The sequence below is a fragment of the Xiphophorus hellerii genome, chromosome 3 (genome assembly GCF_003331165.1).
Source record: "Xiphophorus hellerii strain 12219 chromosome 3, Xiphophorus_hellerii-4.1, whole genome shotgun sequence".
Lineage (NCBI taxonomy): Eukaryota > Metazoa > Chordata > Actinopteri > Cyprinodontiformes > Poeciliidae > Xiphophorus > Xiphophorus hellerii.
Genome location: NC_045674.1, coordinates 22,787,632 through 22,805,451, shown reverse-complemented (window position 1 = coordinate 22,805,451; position 17,820 = coordinate 22,787,632). Strand labels below are relative to the sequence as shown.

The 17,820-nt window shown below is 38.0% G+C and overlaps 1 protein-coding gene across 1 annotated transcript in view; it reads right to left on the bottom strand.

Annotated features, from left to right (window-relative positions):
* The window catches only part of adamts16 (ADAM metallopeptidase with thrombospondin type 1 motif, 16), a 48,387-nt gene extending 34,130 nt beyond the window's left edge, over positions 1-14,257 (bottom strand). Inside the window, exons 1-5 of the mRNA XM_032559626.1 lie at positions 13,688-14,257; positions 13,452-13,539; positions 8,868-9,226; positions 1,196-1,616; positions 136-338 (exon numbers count right to left, since the gene is read on the bottom strand). Of these exons, the coding sequence (XP_032415517.1) occupies positions 136-338; positions 1,196-1,616; positions 8,868-9,226; positions 13,452-13,539; positions 13,688-13,777 (1,161 nt within the window). The 5' untranslated portion in view covers positions 13,778-14,257. The remainder of the gene's footprint in view (positions 1-135; positions 339-1,195; positions 1,617-8,867; positions 9,227-13,451; positions 13,540-13,687) is intronic.
* Positions 14,258-17,820: the final 3,563 nt, after the last annotated feature.

The following is a 17,820-nucleotide window of genomic DNA, read 5'->3' as shown; positions in this document are numbered from 1 at the left end:
CAACGGCACTCATTGTCCAAAGATCTATCATAGCTTGCTTTTCTTTTTTGTACTTTCCCAAGCCAGTCTGGTGTCAACTAATTCAAACATCCATGGGCCATAGCCTGTTAGTAGCAGCATAGAAATTTCTCTCACCATGTTAAGCACAGTAAGAACATATGTAGTGATGTTCGAATGGCCGTGGTTGTCCATCATCTTTTTGTCAACTACAACCAGCATCTCCACATTGAGCTTCTGATTGGGTTGATCCTTCATCAGCACTGCCCGCTTGTTCCTGGGGACAATCTTATACTCATCTGGAAGGATAAAAACGTCCTCCTGTGGAGGTTTAGGCATATCTGTGAAAAGTAATTACAAGACAAAAAAATATAAGTAATTAAAATTAAATAACACTCATTCCAATTTTTCATTTTGTCACAACTGAGTTAAGTTGGATAATGTTAAATAATTTGACTTAAGAGTCCTTATTGAACATTTACTTTGGCGAACTATCAGCCATAGCTGCTTACTGATCTTCATACGCAAGAGTGGGTTTTGCATGCCAGGCAATCCTCCCTAATTCCACATGCAAAACCCACACACTGACTGTTTGTGTGTGTGTGTGTGGTTAAATTCTGGGCCCTAGTATGACAGAAGTGAGTTGCGTCTCATGTTTATTTGGTGGTAGAAGACCCTGGTTCATGTCTGCTCATGTGGATGACATAATGAATACTGAGTAACTAAACCTTAAGTCCTTAACACCTCAAATAAGCGTCATGTTCAGGTAAAAATTACAATTACCATGAAATGTATGAACACTTAAATCAAATCTTTAAATAATGATCCTGGAAAATGAAAGCAAAACACTTCCAGTGCAGAACCTTGTATTTTGAAACGTTTACTGTCATGATAATTTTGAATGTTACAGTCTACCATTGCTATGTTTTAAAATTTGTGAATGGAATTGACCAGTATAGAAATACAAACAACTTAAATGTGGGGGAAAAGTTACGTATTTTGACCTAGTAATAAATTTACTTACATCATAAGTGAAAAAAAGAAATGTTAATGTGGTATTTCTACAGTACTTCATTCCAAGTCCTCTGTTTAACATGTCGGCACAAAGCAACTATAGAAATTTTAAATATTTCTAAACACAATGAGGAAGATGAATGTTGCTAGTTTGGAAAATAAATGAGAAATTGCCCTTACATACATTTCTTCCTTCTGCCACAGAAGTGTTGCTTCTGCCTCTCTCCGTGTCTGTAATCTCTGTGGTGACGGCTGCTTTCTCGATGCTTCAGTCGGTCTCCATGACTCGTGCCGTTAATTTTCTCACCCGGGTTTACGTGGATGTCACTTTTTTGCTTTATGGGTGTTCTGTATTGATCTCCTTTATATGCCCTGTAGGTGGGTTCTGTTGAGGAGAGGAAGCTTCTGTGTGGTTTGTGATGAGATGCATCAGTGGATCTCTTCTGCAGCTTGTGATAGCTCTGCTTCGACCAGGAGTTTCCATCGCTCCTGTAGAGGATGTGTGGCTGGTGACTGACGGGAGCGGTGAAGTTCTCCTTCTCTGCCAGGCTACGTGACACTGGTCTTAGAAAGTAGTCTGTATCCTGCGTTCGGATAAAACCTGACTAGAGACAAAACAAAAAGTCGACTCAGCTTACTCCATTACTCTTGGGCAGACTGTAACTTTTCAAAGAATCCATCAGCAGTGAATAAATATGTCAGGCTTTGGTGTTTTTTTTCATCAAAAAATAGTTAAAAATGATAACAAGGGGGGAAATTATCCTGCACACTTGGGAGGTAGAATTTTTTCTTCTAACGAACATAGCCTAAGGGCTGAACTCACTTAATAGCTCCAGCATGTTACCTCGCTTCTGCTGTTGGTTGAGCTCCTCAACTTGTCTTGGTCAGCAATTAGACAGAATGTGACCTTTGGTCACTCCAAATCTGAACCCATTAAACTTCTGTGCAGCTCAATTATTAGCCTAGGCTCTTCACCCCTAACATCTGTTTTCTTGTTTTAGGTCAGTTGCTACTTATCAGCAAGACTTGCGTAGTGCGAGAAACATTCACTCAGTCACAACTTACACTCTTGTTTACAACTCAGCTTAGACATGCTTACTGCCTTGACTGTGTTAAATGTTTTGAATTAAGTTTCAGAATACATTTCTCAAATAACTTTGCAAATCTTTGAATGTAGCATGGTTGTTGGAGCCAGACATGCTAGTCTGAGTATTACAAAAAACAAGCTACTGCGATTTCTATGATTTACAGAAAATGGTCTGAAGAAAAGAGGATGTCCAGTTATGTGTGGATGAAAATGCTTTGTTGATGTCAAAGGGAAAAGGAGAATAAGCACCACTTGCTATAACCAAGATTTGCAGAACTCCCTCTCTGAATGCACCGCATGCAGAACCTTTAAGCAGATGGCTTACAACAGCAACAGCCTGTATCGGGTCCTCTGTCAGCTAAGAACATTAAAGCTATAATTCCCGCTGGCTCACTAAAATTGGACACTAACAGATCGGAAGAATTTTCCCTGCTGTGATAAATTTTAATTTTCGATGCAACATTTCAATGGTAGAATTTTGTCGTAAAACATAAAAGCATGCCTTGTATTCATGGCTCACTCTTGTGGTGGGGTAATGCTGTGGTGGATATATTTGGCTGTAGGCCTCTTACTATTAACTAAGCATTGCCTAAACATCATAGCCATGTTTATTCCTTCATGACCACAATGTACCAGTCTTCTAATGGCTACTTCCAGCAGTATAATGTGCTACGTCACAAAGCTCAAGTCTTCCCAAACTGGTTTCTTGAACGTGACAATGAGATCATGGTACTTAAGTGGCCTCCACACACACCAGATCTCAATCCAACTGAGAACAATTAGGATGTGGTGGCACAAGGGATTTGCATCATTGGAGTGTGGCAAAAAACATAAAAAGCAACTATTTGGCTATTAGCTCATTTTTTTATCAAGATGGCAAAAATTTGAATGCCCTACTTCATACATCAGTGATTACAAGTTTCCTTTTTTAGGATTAGGTAAAGAGGAAATGTTTTAATTTTAGAGGTTAAATTAAAATACTTAATCTATTGGCAAATTTAATCTTTGTCTTTTTCTGAAAAAAAGAAAAAAAAATCCTCTAATGACTACCGCAGACTAAGTGACTTGGATGCACTTTTCTCTCCTCTTTCATGTTTGTCTCTTTCAATCTCTCCAAAGATGCAGCATATCTGTGCTGACAGTCAGCTGGCTTTGGAGCATTAGACTTAACGCATTTGGCAAATTCTGTCATTTCTTTGAAACACATTTAATTGACTGCAGTCCCTTTTTTTTTTCCTTTTCCTTTTGCTGAGTGGAGTGTGAGGTCTTTTGTCACTACAGACAGAAAAATGGGCTGAAGCAGATAGTGAAAGCACACACAAAAAGAGTGTTTGGAGAATATGTAATATGTACAAGTATGAAAGTCTGACTACAATACAACATTTATGCGTAAATGCAAAAAAAAAAGGCAAAAACATTGTTACAGTTAGATGAATGTTTGCGAGTATAAATATAAGTGCATACTTTTTCAAATATGTACATTTTTATGCCCTCAGAACAGACTCATGGAAAGCAGTTCCTGTTTGCAGGTGTTTGTTAGCTGCAAGAGTAACCATAAAGTTACTGCTGTTTCCTGACAAACATAACCAGCATAACAGAAGAATACATAGAGAGAGACATTCAGAGCTGGAGACAATCTTGGACTTAAGCCTTGTAAAAAAAATAAAAATAAATAATAATACCCTTATGCATATATTTTCATTGTCTCGCCTCAAAAGCCGGGAGACAGCACAGCTTTCTCAATGGTTTAATAGTTTGCACAAAAAATCTGCAAAACGTGACTTTTTGCAAACATTTTGTCTATCTCAGGAGACTGGGTCACACTGGTCCCAGTTCTACATTGCCAGAGTCATCAGATTACACACTGTCTTCCACTAGGTGCAAATAGCTGTCATAAAATGCTGAAACACTACTTGGGAGGGCGCAAACAGCTGGGCTCTCCAGAGTCAAGACTCACACGGACAAGCAGCAACAGGAATGGGGGTGGGCGGGTGAGAAGACTATAACAGAAAGGAAAGGGGGCATTCAGTGCATTACAAGGTGCACCTGAATGTGCAGTATGTGTCTCTCTTATTTAGTTCTCCAAATTAATTGGGGATTTCCAACAGGACACGACTCTGATCCACCCGAAATCTACTTTACTTGACTAGGGAAACAATGATTGATATTCACACATGATAAAACAGGCAAAACTGTTTTTTTTCTCTCCAGATTTGTTCATGAATGGTATGCAACACATTGGATATAGCAACATGTCAAGACCACACTATTCTCTTTTCAAAGCTCTATCAGATCAGTAGAGCATCCCTCATATAATCCTGGAAATCCCAGAGGTGGGACAAGTGTGCAGCATGAAATTATCACTGCTTCTGCTAGCCTCAGGGCAAAAATAATACACCAGCACTTTTTCAGAAGAAAGAAAAAAAAAAGAGGTTTTTGGTAGAAGTGGGAGAAAGTGACTTTGTACAAAGACATACAGAAGAATTTGAAGGGAGAATATTAATGAGAATTTGAAAATAAAATCCTTAAATGCTAAATTTTCTACTCAACTAATGTCTTACCAGCTCTTTAGAAAAAGAGTCTTAAAAAAATCTCCAAATGTTATTTTTCCGCATACTACTACTACTACTTACCACATATGACTATATAAACATAACCTTATTTGGCAAAAAAAATAGTTGTACATTAACTATATTGATTCGGGTTTTATTCCCCAAAATATTCAAATACTAGACTGATATTGGAGTTGCAATATTCCCCTGTTTTTTACCTTTGAATATGGCCAAACTCCACACAGAGGGACTACAAGATAAAAACTAAACAAAAAAGATTAATATTGCTAAAGTGAAAATTTCTGCAAAGCACTTTGCTGACCCTGTAATACCCACCCCAATAAAATCCAGTCAAGATGCAGCAACAGAAAGTCGACACAAAGGAGGAACAGAAATATGACGTTTCCTTTCACATGTGTGCGACCATCCAGAGTATGAAAATATTTGGCAGGTGGATTGTAAGCTTAGTGAGACTGGCATGCTAAGTTTCTTCCACCAATGCCTTGCTTCTGAGAAAAGGGACTTTCATGGTTAATCTCTACTGTCATCAAAGCTGGAATAACCACCATCGGGGCTGCCAGAAGGGGAAAGTTGAAAAGGCGTCTTTTACTTTTCTCCCATCACTCACCCTTGTAGGGATTTATTGTTTTAAAGACCCTTAAAACCTTCATCTCTTGATCTTTTTTTTTAAACTATGATTTCTTATGCTTTCTATTTTACATTTACCAACCAGACACATCTGCGCTCCGTAAGGGCTTTGAACCAACAATATTTTTTTTAGGATAAAAGACCCAACAATGGTTAACAAAAAGCAGATCAAAGTTGTAACATAGTAAATTGAGGATCACTAGGGAGATTGTTGCCAGTATTTGCTTGTTGCCAAACTTGGCCTATATAAATGCATCTATAACAAAATAGGATATTGCTAAAAAGATCATTTATTCTATTAATTACATTTAGAAAGAAGATGCAGACGACTGTGACAATGCTAAGGCTTTAAGGAAGCCCCAGTTGCTTTAATAAGGGCGTATGACTTGTTGTTTTATAGGTCTAGTGTCCCATAAATTTCATTACTGCAAAAGTATTTGATGGGGTTTTGGTCAGGCAGGTAAGCCAGCCCAATAAGCGTGATATTCTTGTTGTCATCGATTAATTCCGATATTTCAATCTTTGGCAGTTTGAATAGATCCCAAGTCCTGTTGTAAAACACAAACAGCATCTGGATACAGTTTGTCAGCAGAGGGAAACAATAAGTGGTCTAATATTTGCTGGTTGAAAGCTACTTTGACCTTGAACTTACAAAAACACGGTGAACCAACACTTGCAGATGAAATGTGAACACGCCACGCTAGACCTCAAGCACCTGGTCCCAGTACGTCTATGTTCCAGGAGATCCTTATTTTGAAATGAAATAGAAAATGTACAATCATGTCAGTCCACCAAGTGTAGGGGCTGTTAGAGCAGGAGAAAGTAATGACTTTCCCAATAAAATCTTTGCATTTCCATGTCATAGCAGAGTGCGTGGCCCCTTGTCTTGTGCACAGTGTAGCAGTATAAGGCAATTTGCCTGCAATGGGTGATGGTACTTAAGTCAGTCTCTGATCCAATTTCAAGACTGAAAAGACATTAGACCACCAAGCAACAGGCTGGTCCTTGTTTCTCCTTAACCAAGATAAGACACCTCAGATGTTGTCTAAGGGTGAGTAGTTAAACACAAGAAATAGAACAGTTGTAACCCATGTCCGTGCTACATCTTAAAACTAATTCCTCCAAATGAACAGAAATAAATGCCTGAAGAAGCACTACTTTGTATGTAATGAATTGATGCTAGTGTCACGTTTTGACTTGAGTTGCTAGACTAAAATAACTCTTATGATTATGTTCTTATTTGTTGAGATGCACTTGTACATCAATCAGCCACAGCATTAGAAGCAAAAAAATGACAAAAAAGACTTAACTAATGACTCTCTTATGGATTATTGTCAAGTCAGCAGTTTTCTCATTGCTTGTGTAGGCCGTGGCATAGTATCGCTCTAATAAATGATGAATAATGAATTAAAAACGTATTCACTGCTTAATTATTATTGATGCTGATGTATAAGACATGCATCTATGCATTAAGACATGCTAAAATTATTTCTTTCTAACCTAAAACTAGCTAAATCGTCCTAAAAAAAACCCCTAAAAATAAAAGTAAATAAAACTTGTGTTATAGGTACTTCTCTGGGGGAGTTTAATTTAAAGGCTAGATTAATGTTAATATTTATTTTATAATCAGTTGCTTTTGGTGAGATAATGTTGTGAAAATACGTGTTTATAAAAACAAAAACATGGTTCGGAGCCTGGTATGGGACATGTGGATATTTTGGGAACCTTATCTTTATCTTTCCCCTGAAGCTTTAATATCTTGGATTGCAGACAAATAATTGTAGTTTCCAACTTGCACAGAAAAATTCCAATTCCCTTTGGATGCAATGGCCCACTTTGTCCTGACCAACATCAACCGTGAGAACCACATTTATGGGCACTGAAGCTCTTCGTGGCTAAATCTTTTATTTGGAACTCCTCTGAGGAGATACACACGTACAGATGAGCAAGTGTCCCTTGAGATGCGCCATTTGAAACCTCTAGTTTCAAAGGGCATTTCTCAGACACAGCAGTGGTTTCTACAAATCTAAACATTACCAGTATGACTCAGGCTTTTAATACAATTAAAGACAGAAAAGTGCCAGGCTGTGGTTAAAGTGAGTTATATTATTATGTTAAGAAATGTTCCTTGTGAAAACCGAGAAAATAATGTGTATAGGATTTTAAGACTAAAAGGATCATACCTAAGTCCATAAAAGTTAAGTTTTTTTTTATTGGCATAAGAGGGCTCAAATAATACTAGAGGTCGGCACGCTGACTTACCAAATGTCATTCTTTCAGAATTATTATTTTTTGTATTATATCACATTTGTGTCAGACAAAGACCACAGTGGTCACTGTTAAAATTAGGCCATGCTTCTGCACAAACTAGCAAAATAAGTGTAAAATTCTCTTCAGCAATGCAATACCTGAATGAAATTACTGTTATTAAGCTGAGAAGGGACGCCTGACATAAACTAAATTGTCTTATCAAACCACCAGAAAAAAACAGAAACAAAACATGCAGGTGGTGCTTCACACCCTTAGATGGGATTAAACACAGTTTATGGTTTCTGAATGTACACTGCTTTTGTTCTGAAAAGTTTGCATAGACAAGTGACACTTCTATAAGGTGTTCCAGCAAATTTCCACTGATATTACCTCGCGTAAAATGCTATTTGGGGAATACTGTACCATATAAAGTTTTCAACGTTTCCATTGAGCCGCAAGTAATCCAGTGCCTAGTATCTATTAAGCATTTCTGGGTTAAATACCACTTTTCTTCTCTCAATTTACAAATATAACTGCGATCTCACCCTGTTTTCTGATTTACTTTTGATTAAATCTTAGTCTCTCATTTTTTCAGATGAAAACCAGAATGGGTTGCTAACTTTCTTGTTTCTTGATGTGATGGGCTTCAGCGTGTTTATATTATCACACTATCAAGACCAGTTAAGTTTATTTGGCTCCCAAACTCCTGATTTTTTGTAGTTCGGGGAGTGTGATTAAAGCACTCCATGACAAATGTAAATGCTGCCAAAACCTAAACTAAATCAAGATTGTCCCAGAGATGCACTTTCAGTTCAATTGACCTCTTGACAGATTAAAAACAAAACAAAACAAAAATTAAGTTCGCTTTGCAGCTGTTTGTTATCTATTCTGCCATATTGCAACTTCAAACATTGATGTATTTATGGTATTTTATTTGATATGGAAACACGAAATATCACATAATTGTGAAGTGGATAGATTTTCAAACCAGTTCACAAAAAAAAAGCCTGAAAGAATGGGTGGCACATATATTCAGGTGTAGCCAGTTGCTTTGTGAACACACCTAATTAGTAAATAGAGTCCAGCTGTGTGTCATTTAATCAGCCTACAACACAACTGTTCTCTGATGGTTTCACAGTTTAGCTAACAAACATGAGAACAAACAGCACAACCATCCCAACTAAATACATCACGGTGTGCGGTTGTTAGGTGAAAAAGTTAAATAAAAGTTCCTGTATAGTTCTGCTAGGTAGCGCATATTCTCCCTTCTTTCTACCCGGCAGAGGCTGCAACCTGATTCTGTGCGTGTTCAGACTCACCATTCCCAGGCATGTGGACAGTGCCACTGAGGAGTTGACCCTTGACCTCAGCGACCCCTGGTAAAAGCAGTGGTCGTCTTGGTGGTAAACCCTCAGGCTCTTTGTGCCGTTTCTTCCCAGGACCTGAACAGTGAAGCCAGGTGCCATCAGGCTCTCCGAAGCCTCCCTCAGCTCCAAGTGGAAATCCTGCCCCAAGCCCCTGAGCTGGAAGTGGACTGCTTCACGGCTGTGTCCAGTGTCTGGATGTTCTGCACCTGAAGTCAGGGATCGACGTCGCCTTCTACGCTTATGATGGGCGATTTCATGAGAGATGTACACACCTTGGTGGTTAACCTCATATGGGGTTACTATTTCATATTCTGGATGGGAAATAAAAGAGGACAGGAACAAACGGGGAAAGAAAATTATTTATGCGAAATTGTATAAATATCGAAGCCTTTGAATTAGAATGCAATCTAAGCAACTGCACAAGTATCCCAGTCATTTAACGACAGTGTTTACTCTTTGGACATAGAGAAGGGGTGGAAAATGTTTTTGTTTGATTATTATTCAAAACTTCAGACTTTTAAGGAAGCCTTGAAGCTAAACAAGTAAAACACAATTTAAGAAATATGTGACAATATAAAACTTGTTTTTTTACTCGGTGAGAGAGGCCAAATTAAGCCCAAATATCTTGGATGTTGCCATAATGCCATAATAATTCAATATATTTATGATGTTGTAAAGGGAATCTAAGCATAAAAAACACAATAATGATCCAGTCCGCTTAAAAACAAAAATGTTCATGTTCTACTAATTTATACTATACAATCCCCTAAATTGCTATGTTGGTTAATGTTGGTGAAATTTCTAATATGTACAGCAGATTATTGCAAACCAATACCATTTGATTAAAGTTTAAAATATTGTAATATTTTCACAGAATTGTGTGTTCGAATAAATTTTGTCTGTCTAGTTCTACATTTATTTTAGAATTGCATGGATACAAGAACTAAACTTAAAAGTCCCTGTGGCATCAATGCTGATAAATCATTCAGCTGCAGCAGCAAAACGAATCCAATCTATGAACCTACCACCTCCATGTTTCACCATGGATGGTTAGCATGCGAGTATCGTTGTTTTGATTTCCAAATATACCACTTAACTCGCTACATACAAAAGTGTTTTTATTAGACTAGACAGAAACGAGAGCAGTGGTTTTTCTGTAATTATGGGGCATTTGTGTGTAGATGTTTTATGAGAGAGATTAATACAATTTGGAATAAGGCTGTAACACAACAGAAGGTGGAAAAAGTGAAGCGCTCTGAATACTTTCCACATGCATTGTAAATAGGCTGACACCATGAAACTGGGTCCATGGCATTACTAAATCAACTGAAACAACCCTAGGTCTTAACAATACTTCCAGTCTTATATGGTAGGCTCTGCCAGTATGATTGGTATATAATTTCACACAATATCCTTTTTCACATATGCATCTTTGTTTTCACACTTGGTCTGTTTAAACTCATAGGACCCAACTGCCTACCTAGCTACTAGAATATTTCCTTTTAGACAATCTTTAGTCAAAATCATTGAATATAAATTCTGACCAATTAAGTTCAATATTAATAGCTTTGATATTCAGTTTTTTGTGGGAAATGATTCAGAAACGACTGGAATGCAAAAAACACTTTTTTAATTCCTTGGCAAGAAAGAAACACTTTTCTCCTAAGTCTGTGCTGATTACAACAAAGTGAACATTGTTCTCCTTGCTGTAGCCTATTTCATCTAGAATAAAAAAGTATAACATTTTTTCCCCATTTCTTTTTTATGTTCTCCTTGACCTTACTCGTATATTTCTGCTGGCAGGGTCAAGACATAATTACAAGTAAAGCAGGCTTTTCCGAAACAGACCCCTCTGCAGAAAGTGAGTTATGTTAGATTTAGTGTTTTACTGCATTTCAGCCTGCATAACTGCAGGTCATACAGGAGCATGGTAGGGGGTCACAAGCCTGTCCCCTCAAACGTTTATACACACAATAGTCCTCTGGTAAGAGAAACTAATGGACAGTTCTCCAAAATGTGATGATCGCTTAGTAACTCCCTTAAAAGCACAAACCTCCCACCCCCCAAAATAACAACAGTTCTATTATTAATTGTAGCAGAAAGTTGCAATTTAAATTGCCTGGTAAAAATATTCCTACTCTGTAGTTGTAATGTTGCATCTACAAAGTTCAGAGTAGTTAAAAAGGGTTTTATGTAGCATGATTTTGATTTGGGAGGTAAAAGATTTTTGGTTTTGAAATAAAAATCAATTTCTAAAGCCCACTGTTCATTTGAACAGCACAGTTTTAAGTCTTCACTGTGATACACCCTCATCATCAAGGTCATGTTGATGCAGTGAACCTTATGTCATAAAACCATGTTCCAAGTTTTGGATGTATAATACAGTGTTCACCAATCATTTAATATTTAACAAAGGAAAGAATGCTTGAACATTCAACCCTTGAAGAGTTGGAGAGATCAACAGATCTTGTAGAATAACAAGAGGAAAGAAAAGTAACATTGAAAGAATGCCACAGAAATCAGTTTGCCACCAACCGTTGGGGGCAATGCGTCATAGGACCGAAGGTACTGTTAAACTAGACCAAAGCTAACATTTTTGCCTTGCATGCAAAGTGGGACAGCAAGCTAACTTGGCAAATCACCCTGACATGCCTTCACCATGTCAAGAGTTTTCTTCAGTAAGGACAGGCTAGCTGGTCAAAGTAAATGGTTGAAGAGATGATTCTAGTCACAGAGAATACTGGAAGAATAGCTGCTAGAGAACAGAGTGGAGATTCACCTTCCAGTAGGACAATAATAATGACTAGCAGCTAAAATGTAAAGGTTTTAGATCAAAGCTTTACATTTGAGCTAAACCTCTTAGAACAAATGTAGTCAAGATCCTCTTGACTACAACAGGTCTAGTCAAGACCTCTTGTACGCATTGTAGTCAAGACCTCTTGTGTGCAAGAGGTCTTGACTACAATGCTTAAAAGAACTCAGTATTGACCTCTCTTACAAAAACACAAGAAAACATGTTGAAGTTTGTGGTTAGAACATGACAAACTATTACAACAGTTAATGTTCCAAGATGTTAAAACTTCTGCAAGATATTAGACACATTATTACAGTGTAGCATTGATGGAGTCATGGGTCATTTTGTCAGGTTAAAAGGCAATTTAATAATAGTAATCTTGAATGTATTGTGAGTTACAGTCATTTTTGGGTCATGTGCAGAGTGAGCTGCTTTAATAGCAAGTAAATATAGTCCAGACACATGGTTTGGGACTGCAGGTTGGTAGACAGTGTGTCATCACAAGCAATGCGACTGACTGGGGATTTGAACTTTGTTGTGCAGTCCATCTTGAGGCAGTCGTAAAGATCTTGCCCACAGAATGAGATACATCCACTCTCATTAACACATACATATATTTTAAGCACCGTGCTTTGCGTAAACTGCACCAGTTTCTAGCTACAGCTGAAGGCAACCATCGAGTCTTTAAGTATTAGCCATTGGATTAATCTGATTGAGTAGAAATGCAGCGATTAGGGGTAAGGCATGTAGATGTAAGCAAAAATGGATCCTCTCAGTCACAGCTTTGTCCTGCATCATTAGCACAGGCGCACATACACAGCCATATGCAGACACCCCCTCTTCTAGTTAGCAGTCCCACTCCAAGTAAAAAAAAAAAAAAAAAATAGCTGCACTGACCCGTGTCTGACAATACTCAAACAAAGAGTCTGCGGGAAAAGTGCACACAGACACACAAAGTTTGTCTGCTGACGTCTGCTGAACTGAGACAAGATCTTGCAGTTTGTTAGTGTGTTGGTTTAGTGAGTCCTGACGGTCATTAGCACTGATAAAACAGTGAGCAGTCTGACTTAAAGTCAACACCGGTGTGAGCAGTGAATTTATATATATACACATCGTGTCAGTGTCAAATATGTTGTAAATGTTTGATATAGATGAACATCTGACATGCCAATGAAAGCATAATGAGGAAGTGGAGTGTCACACATCGAAGTGACAATATAATAAACAAACTATTTCTTTAAAAAAAAAGTAGACTCAACTTTGAAATCCAAACTCAAAAAGCAGATGAAAATGCTTGCTTACACTAATAATTAGATAATAGCTAATTAGCTATTAGCTAACCAGTGCATTGTAACCTTTTCTCAGATCTTTGGTACAGATTAGAAGTCTTTGGGTAGTCTATTCTATAATTTTAGTTATCATGTCTCGTTTTATTAACTTCATTCATACAGAAGGTAAATCATTTTAATGCGGATAACAGAGATCAGCTGCTGCAGCAGCAGACACTGGCTATTTTCTGCCAGGTTGTGTGTCGCCTCCCTGTGGTGAAGAGAGGAAACGCGCCGCACAGGTGAGCGGTGACTCAGAGATGCAAGCAGCAGCGGAAAGACTTTCTTGGATTCGGACACTGCAGAAAAGCTCGCTATAATAAAAGTATGCTTGCACACGCACATCACAGCACGAAAACTAACATTTGGGATTTAATCAGTCAGATATTTATTAGCTTTAAACACCTGACCTACCTGTGTGGAGAGGCAAATTAAGCGACCGTAGAACCGCCGAGGCACCTTGATATCCTGCACGGTCTGCACCATTATTCAGAAGCACGCTCTGCGAAGAAAAGGGCGAGTGAGCGTGTCTCCCGGAAACCTACTGGTATGCTTTCAACAATTACATTATAATGTGGTGACTTAATAAGATCTGCAGACATGTGCGTGCGTGCGCTAAAGAGATAATTAATCCAGTGCAGTAGACTTACTTTGCTCGATGTGACAAAGCAGATGAAGCACAAAATCAGCCACCGCGTCAGGGTTATATCTACTGCATGAAAAAGGCGCAACAAAGCCATCTCTGTGGATCACCTTTTTATGTATACAGTATATATTAAGAAAAAAAAAGAAAAGAAAAGAAAAAAAAAAGACTCGGGAGAGCTTCCAGCAGCTTGAGTTGAGAAGTCAAACAACGGCTGCAGCAGTTTGTTGAACAAAGCATCAACCAGTTTTAGATGTAGTCTTTCTTAAATGAACCACTTTGGTATCCATTCCTCTCCAAGCGCAGAGTCCAGATGAAAGAAGAAAGTGCATGAACTCAGGTCCTCTCCCCTGTTAAGTCATGTTTCCTTTTCTCCCAACAACAATCATTCCCCCCCAGTCTCCCTCAGCACTCACTCCCTCTGCCGCTCTCCGTGTCTCTCGCTGCCCAGTGACCCCCTGCGGACCACTTGGACTCCCAGAGAAATCATGTGATTGTCATAAATATAGGCCGTGATTCTTATTGGCAATAGCAGACTTCTATGAAAGTCGCACTGAGCCCTTTCCTCAGTGGAGTCTGCCGAGGCAGCACTGAACGTAACAGTGTGTGTTCAGAGGAGTGAGCGCAGGGGGTGGTGATAACTAGACTCCGGCTTGCAGCCAATCACGTTTGGCACCTGCGTTTGTATCGATCGCTCCCGCAACTCATTCTTAACAAACGGCAGTAACTGATGGGCAAAAATAACAATAATAAAAAAAAATGTCCCTGTATCCCATCAAATCAGTTGGGATTAAATATAATTGAAACTTTTTTTGTGTAGATGTCCTTCGCCTCTATGACAAAAAAAGCATTTGCCATGATTACTTGGTGATATGCATGACCAATCACCAGTAGCCTACAGTTTTACTCAGAAAAGAAGCTGTTGTTACACAAGATGTTCCCAAGATGTTTGTTTTTAACTCCCTGAGACCATGTGCAGATGTGTTAATTTGCTTTCTATTAGCAATTAAGTGATTTATCAATATTGCACTGAGCTAAAATCAATGACATTCACTTTCCATACTTAATTGCAACTGAATATGTTAATTTATTTATTTCAGTACAGTGTATTTATCTAGAGGCAATTCACAATAAATATAATTTTAAGACATTTTACTAGATTAATAGATACAATTTATTTGCAGAAATAAGTCATCTGATCAGGTCAGTCATCCAGAGAAATTCAAATTCTCCTGCAAGCTTGGTTACAATACAGTACAGTCAAACTTTATTTAATGCCAATTTACATAAACACACACGCCCGCACACGCCGGGTCAGTTTGAATGGCTACCTGCTGCAACGGGACTTGAGAAGGCAGAAAAGACACACACACAAAAAAATAAATAAACACAAGAAGCAGTGTGAGTTCACTTTCTATGTTAACAAAAATCTACCTTGCAGTGGTAGCTCCATGTAGTGGCAGCTAAACAAACTACATGCAGTTTGTGGCTACAGTAACTCCTTCAACTGCTTTGTCCACCATAGAGACAGAGCTACAAATGAAATGACAAGGCCAAGTGCACCATTTGTATGATCTGATATCAGCAACACATTTCAACAAAGAAATAATGTGTAACACTTAAATGCAAAAAAGGAAAACAACTTCAGGAACATTGCACAGATTGCAACGTTTTTTTGCAGGAGAAAAAAGTAGCATCTCTTGTAACAACATACATTTAGACAAAATACATGACGTTTTGTCAGTCTCCTCAGATGAGGTAACATGCTATTTGAAATGGGCTGCACATAATTATAAAGTACTGCACTACTCACATTGTGTTCAGAATATAAACTCAGGTCCTGCCCCCTGCCTGAGTGAACGAGTGAACATTTCAAACTCAGCAACTCTCACCATAAACATTCTCATTTTGACTCCGACTGGCACAATCTCCTGCCTTTGGTGTAAAGGAGTAACTGCAGTAGCAGAAGCACTTCAAAATTCCTGTTTTTTACCACTGTAAGGCCAAGTTTACAAGATCTATCGACAAAAGAAACGACAGCATGGTCCCTGCCAGGCAGACTGACATTTTGTCTTGTGCACATACTGATTTTTTAAAAAAAACAACTTTTTTTCCCCACATTCAAGGTGAAAACTAAGAAAATCTGCTTGAGAACAAAACAAAAAGTAAAATGTCATTTTATAGAATTTAATTTCCATCCTTTTGCATCTATTAAAGTGAATTTGATTATGCTGAAATAAGAGTTCAGTAGTTCTAATAGAATCCTTCTGGTGTTTGCTCATTTGCTGAGATTTCAAAAGCTTCAACTGGTTTTATTGTACAAATACAGCATATTCTATTAAAAATTAGTTATGAATAGTTTTAGAAAATATAGAATACCAGAGACACTAAAAGTGGAGCTTTGGCCAGCATAGACAAAATGACAAGACAAAAAATATAATGGGAAAAAACTTACCAAAACTTTGTATGATCTAAAACTTTACATGGAAAGCTTGAGATGAAGATCGATTTTTATGTTCCAGTATCACAGTGAGTCCAAACACATGTCCACTTCAACAAAAGAATGACTTCATAAGAGGAAAATGTGCTTCTTCAGAAGATTTGAATTGGCTTAGCCAGGGTCCAGAACTAAATTCAGCAGAAAATCTGTGTTTATCAAAAGTGACAAAAAGGCTGTGGACAAGATGTGTCCTCACAATGTTTAGAAGAACTTTTGCCAGATTGAGTGGCAAGAGATGGTATGCTGCCAGACTGTTACCAACAAAGACAGAATGCAGGACTTGAATTAAAAGCTGCTTCAATAAAGTTAATGGGTTCTTGTGCAGGTGTGTCAAACTTGTTTCATTTCGGACCACATCTAGATCACGAATTTCCTCAAAGGGCAGGTTCTGGCAGAATGTAAAGGTAAAACTACCCAAATTTATAAAATGTTATAGCTTTCTCTGCATTCAATTTGCACTTTTTAAGACTAAATAATAATAAATTAACAATATTAAACAACAATTTCATTACACTTCCTATATGATTTGATTTAAGTGATGAAATATTATTTAAGGACACAACCGTCGTTATCTTGAATTTCTATTCCTGCGGGCCTCTGAAGTCTTGAGGGCCACAGAAAAGACTGGCAGGCTGTGGGTTTGACATACTGTATATTTTCTATTGTGCCCTGGTTGTTGCATGTTTTCTCTTTAAATATTCTTTGACACATGTCACATTATAGTTTCTGCTCAATCAGAAACTTTAATATTTCTGATTGTAGTTGAGTGTTTTCCCCACTCAACTACTTAAGACTAGCAGCAGCTGTGACTGACCTGATGGAATTGTTCTTCTGCTGAGCTCATCATACAAACTACTTCTTAGTCCAACCCTTCTTCTAAGAATGGAAATGTGAGGCTATGATGACGTGCTGAAGTCGCGAAAAGAGTAGGAGCTTCTTAAAGAGACAGAAGCCAATCTTAAGTTGTCAAATTGCAAAGTCAAATTTCTTTTAGGTCATGTTTCATATACACAGCATTTTTTTATAACAACTGAAGGTAACATAGTTTATTGATTGTGCTATAAAATATCACTACGTGCCTGGAAAACACAATAGCATTGCAATTGAATGAATTTGTTACTTTTGTTCCACTAGATCATTTGGAAATAATTCTTCTCAATGCTTACAAGGAAATATCTGAACTTGAACTTGGTAATCTGGAACTTGTAACCCAAAGTTGATGTGAAAGTTACACCCTGAAGCAGGTAATTAGTAATTTGCAAGGGTTTAAAGCCTAAAATGTAACATTTGACCCCGTTTAATCTTCTCGTCATTCTCCTCGTCTCAGCTGTATTCCACAGCTGCACTGATAGGCAGCATGCCAACGTCTCCTAACTCCCCACAATCATTCATAGAAGTGCTCAGAGTGTGGGAGCCAAAGGGCCGTGGAATGATTCTTGAGCATTTTACTCTCTATAAAAGAAAACCAGATGAGAATGTTTGCTGTGCGGCAGCAGAAATAAATGTGGATTAGGTTTTGTTGATGAGTTCCTTTTAGCTGTAAATCTGAATATGTGCATCAAGGTGAAAAGAATCTGGTTCTGCTACAAACACAAGTCAGCAGAGCTTAACTCCATTATGACTCTGTACCTGATAGACAA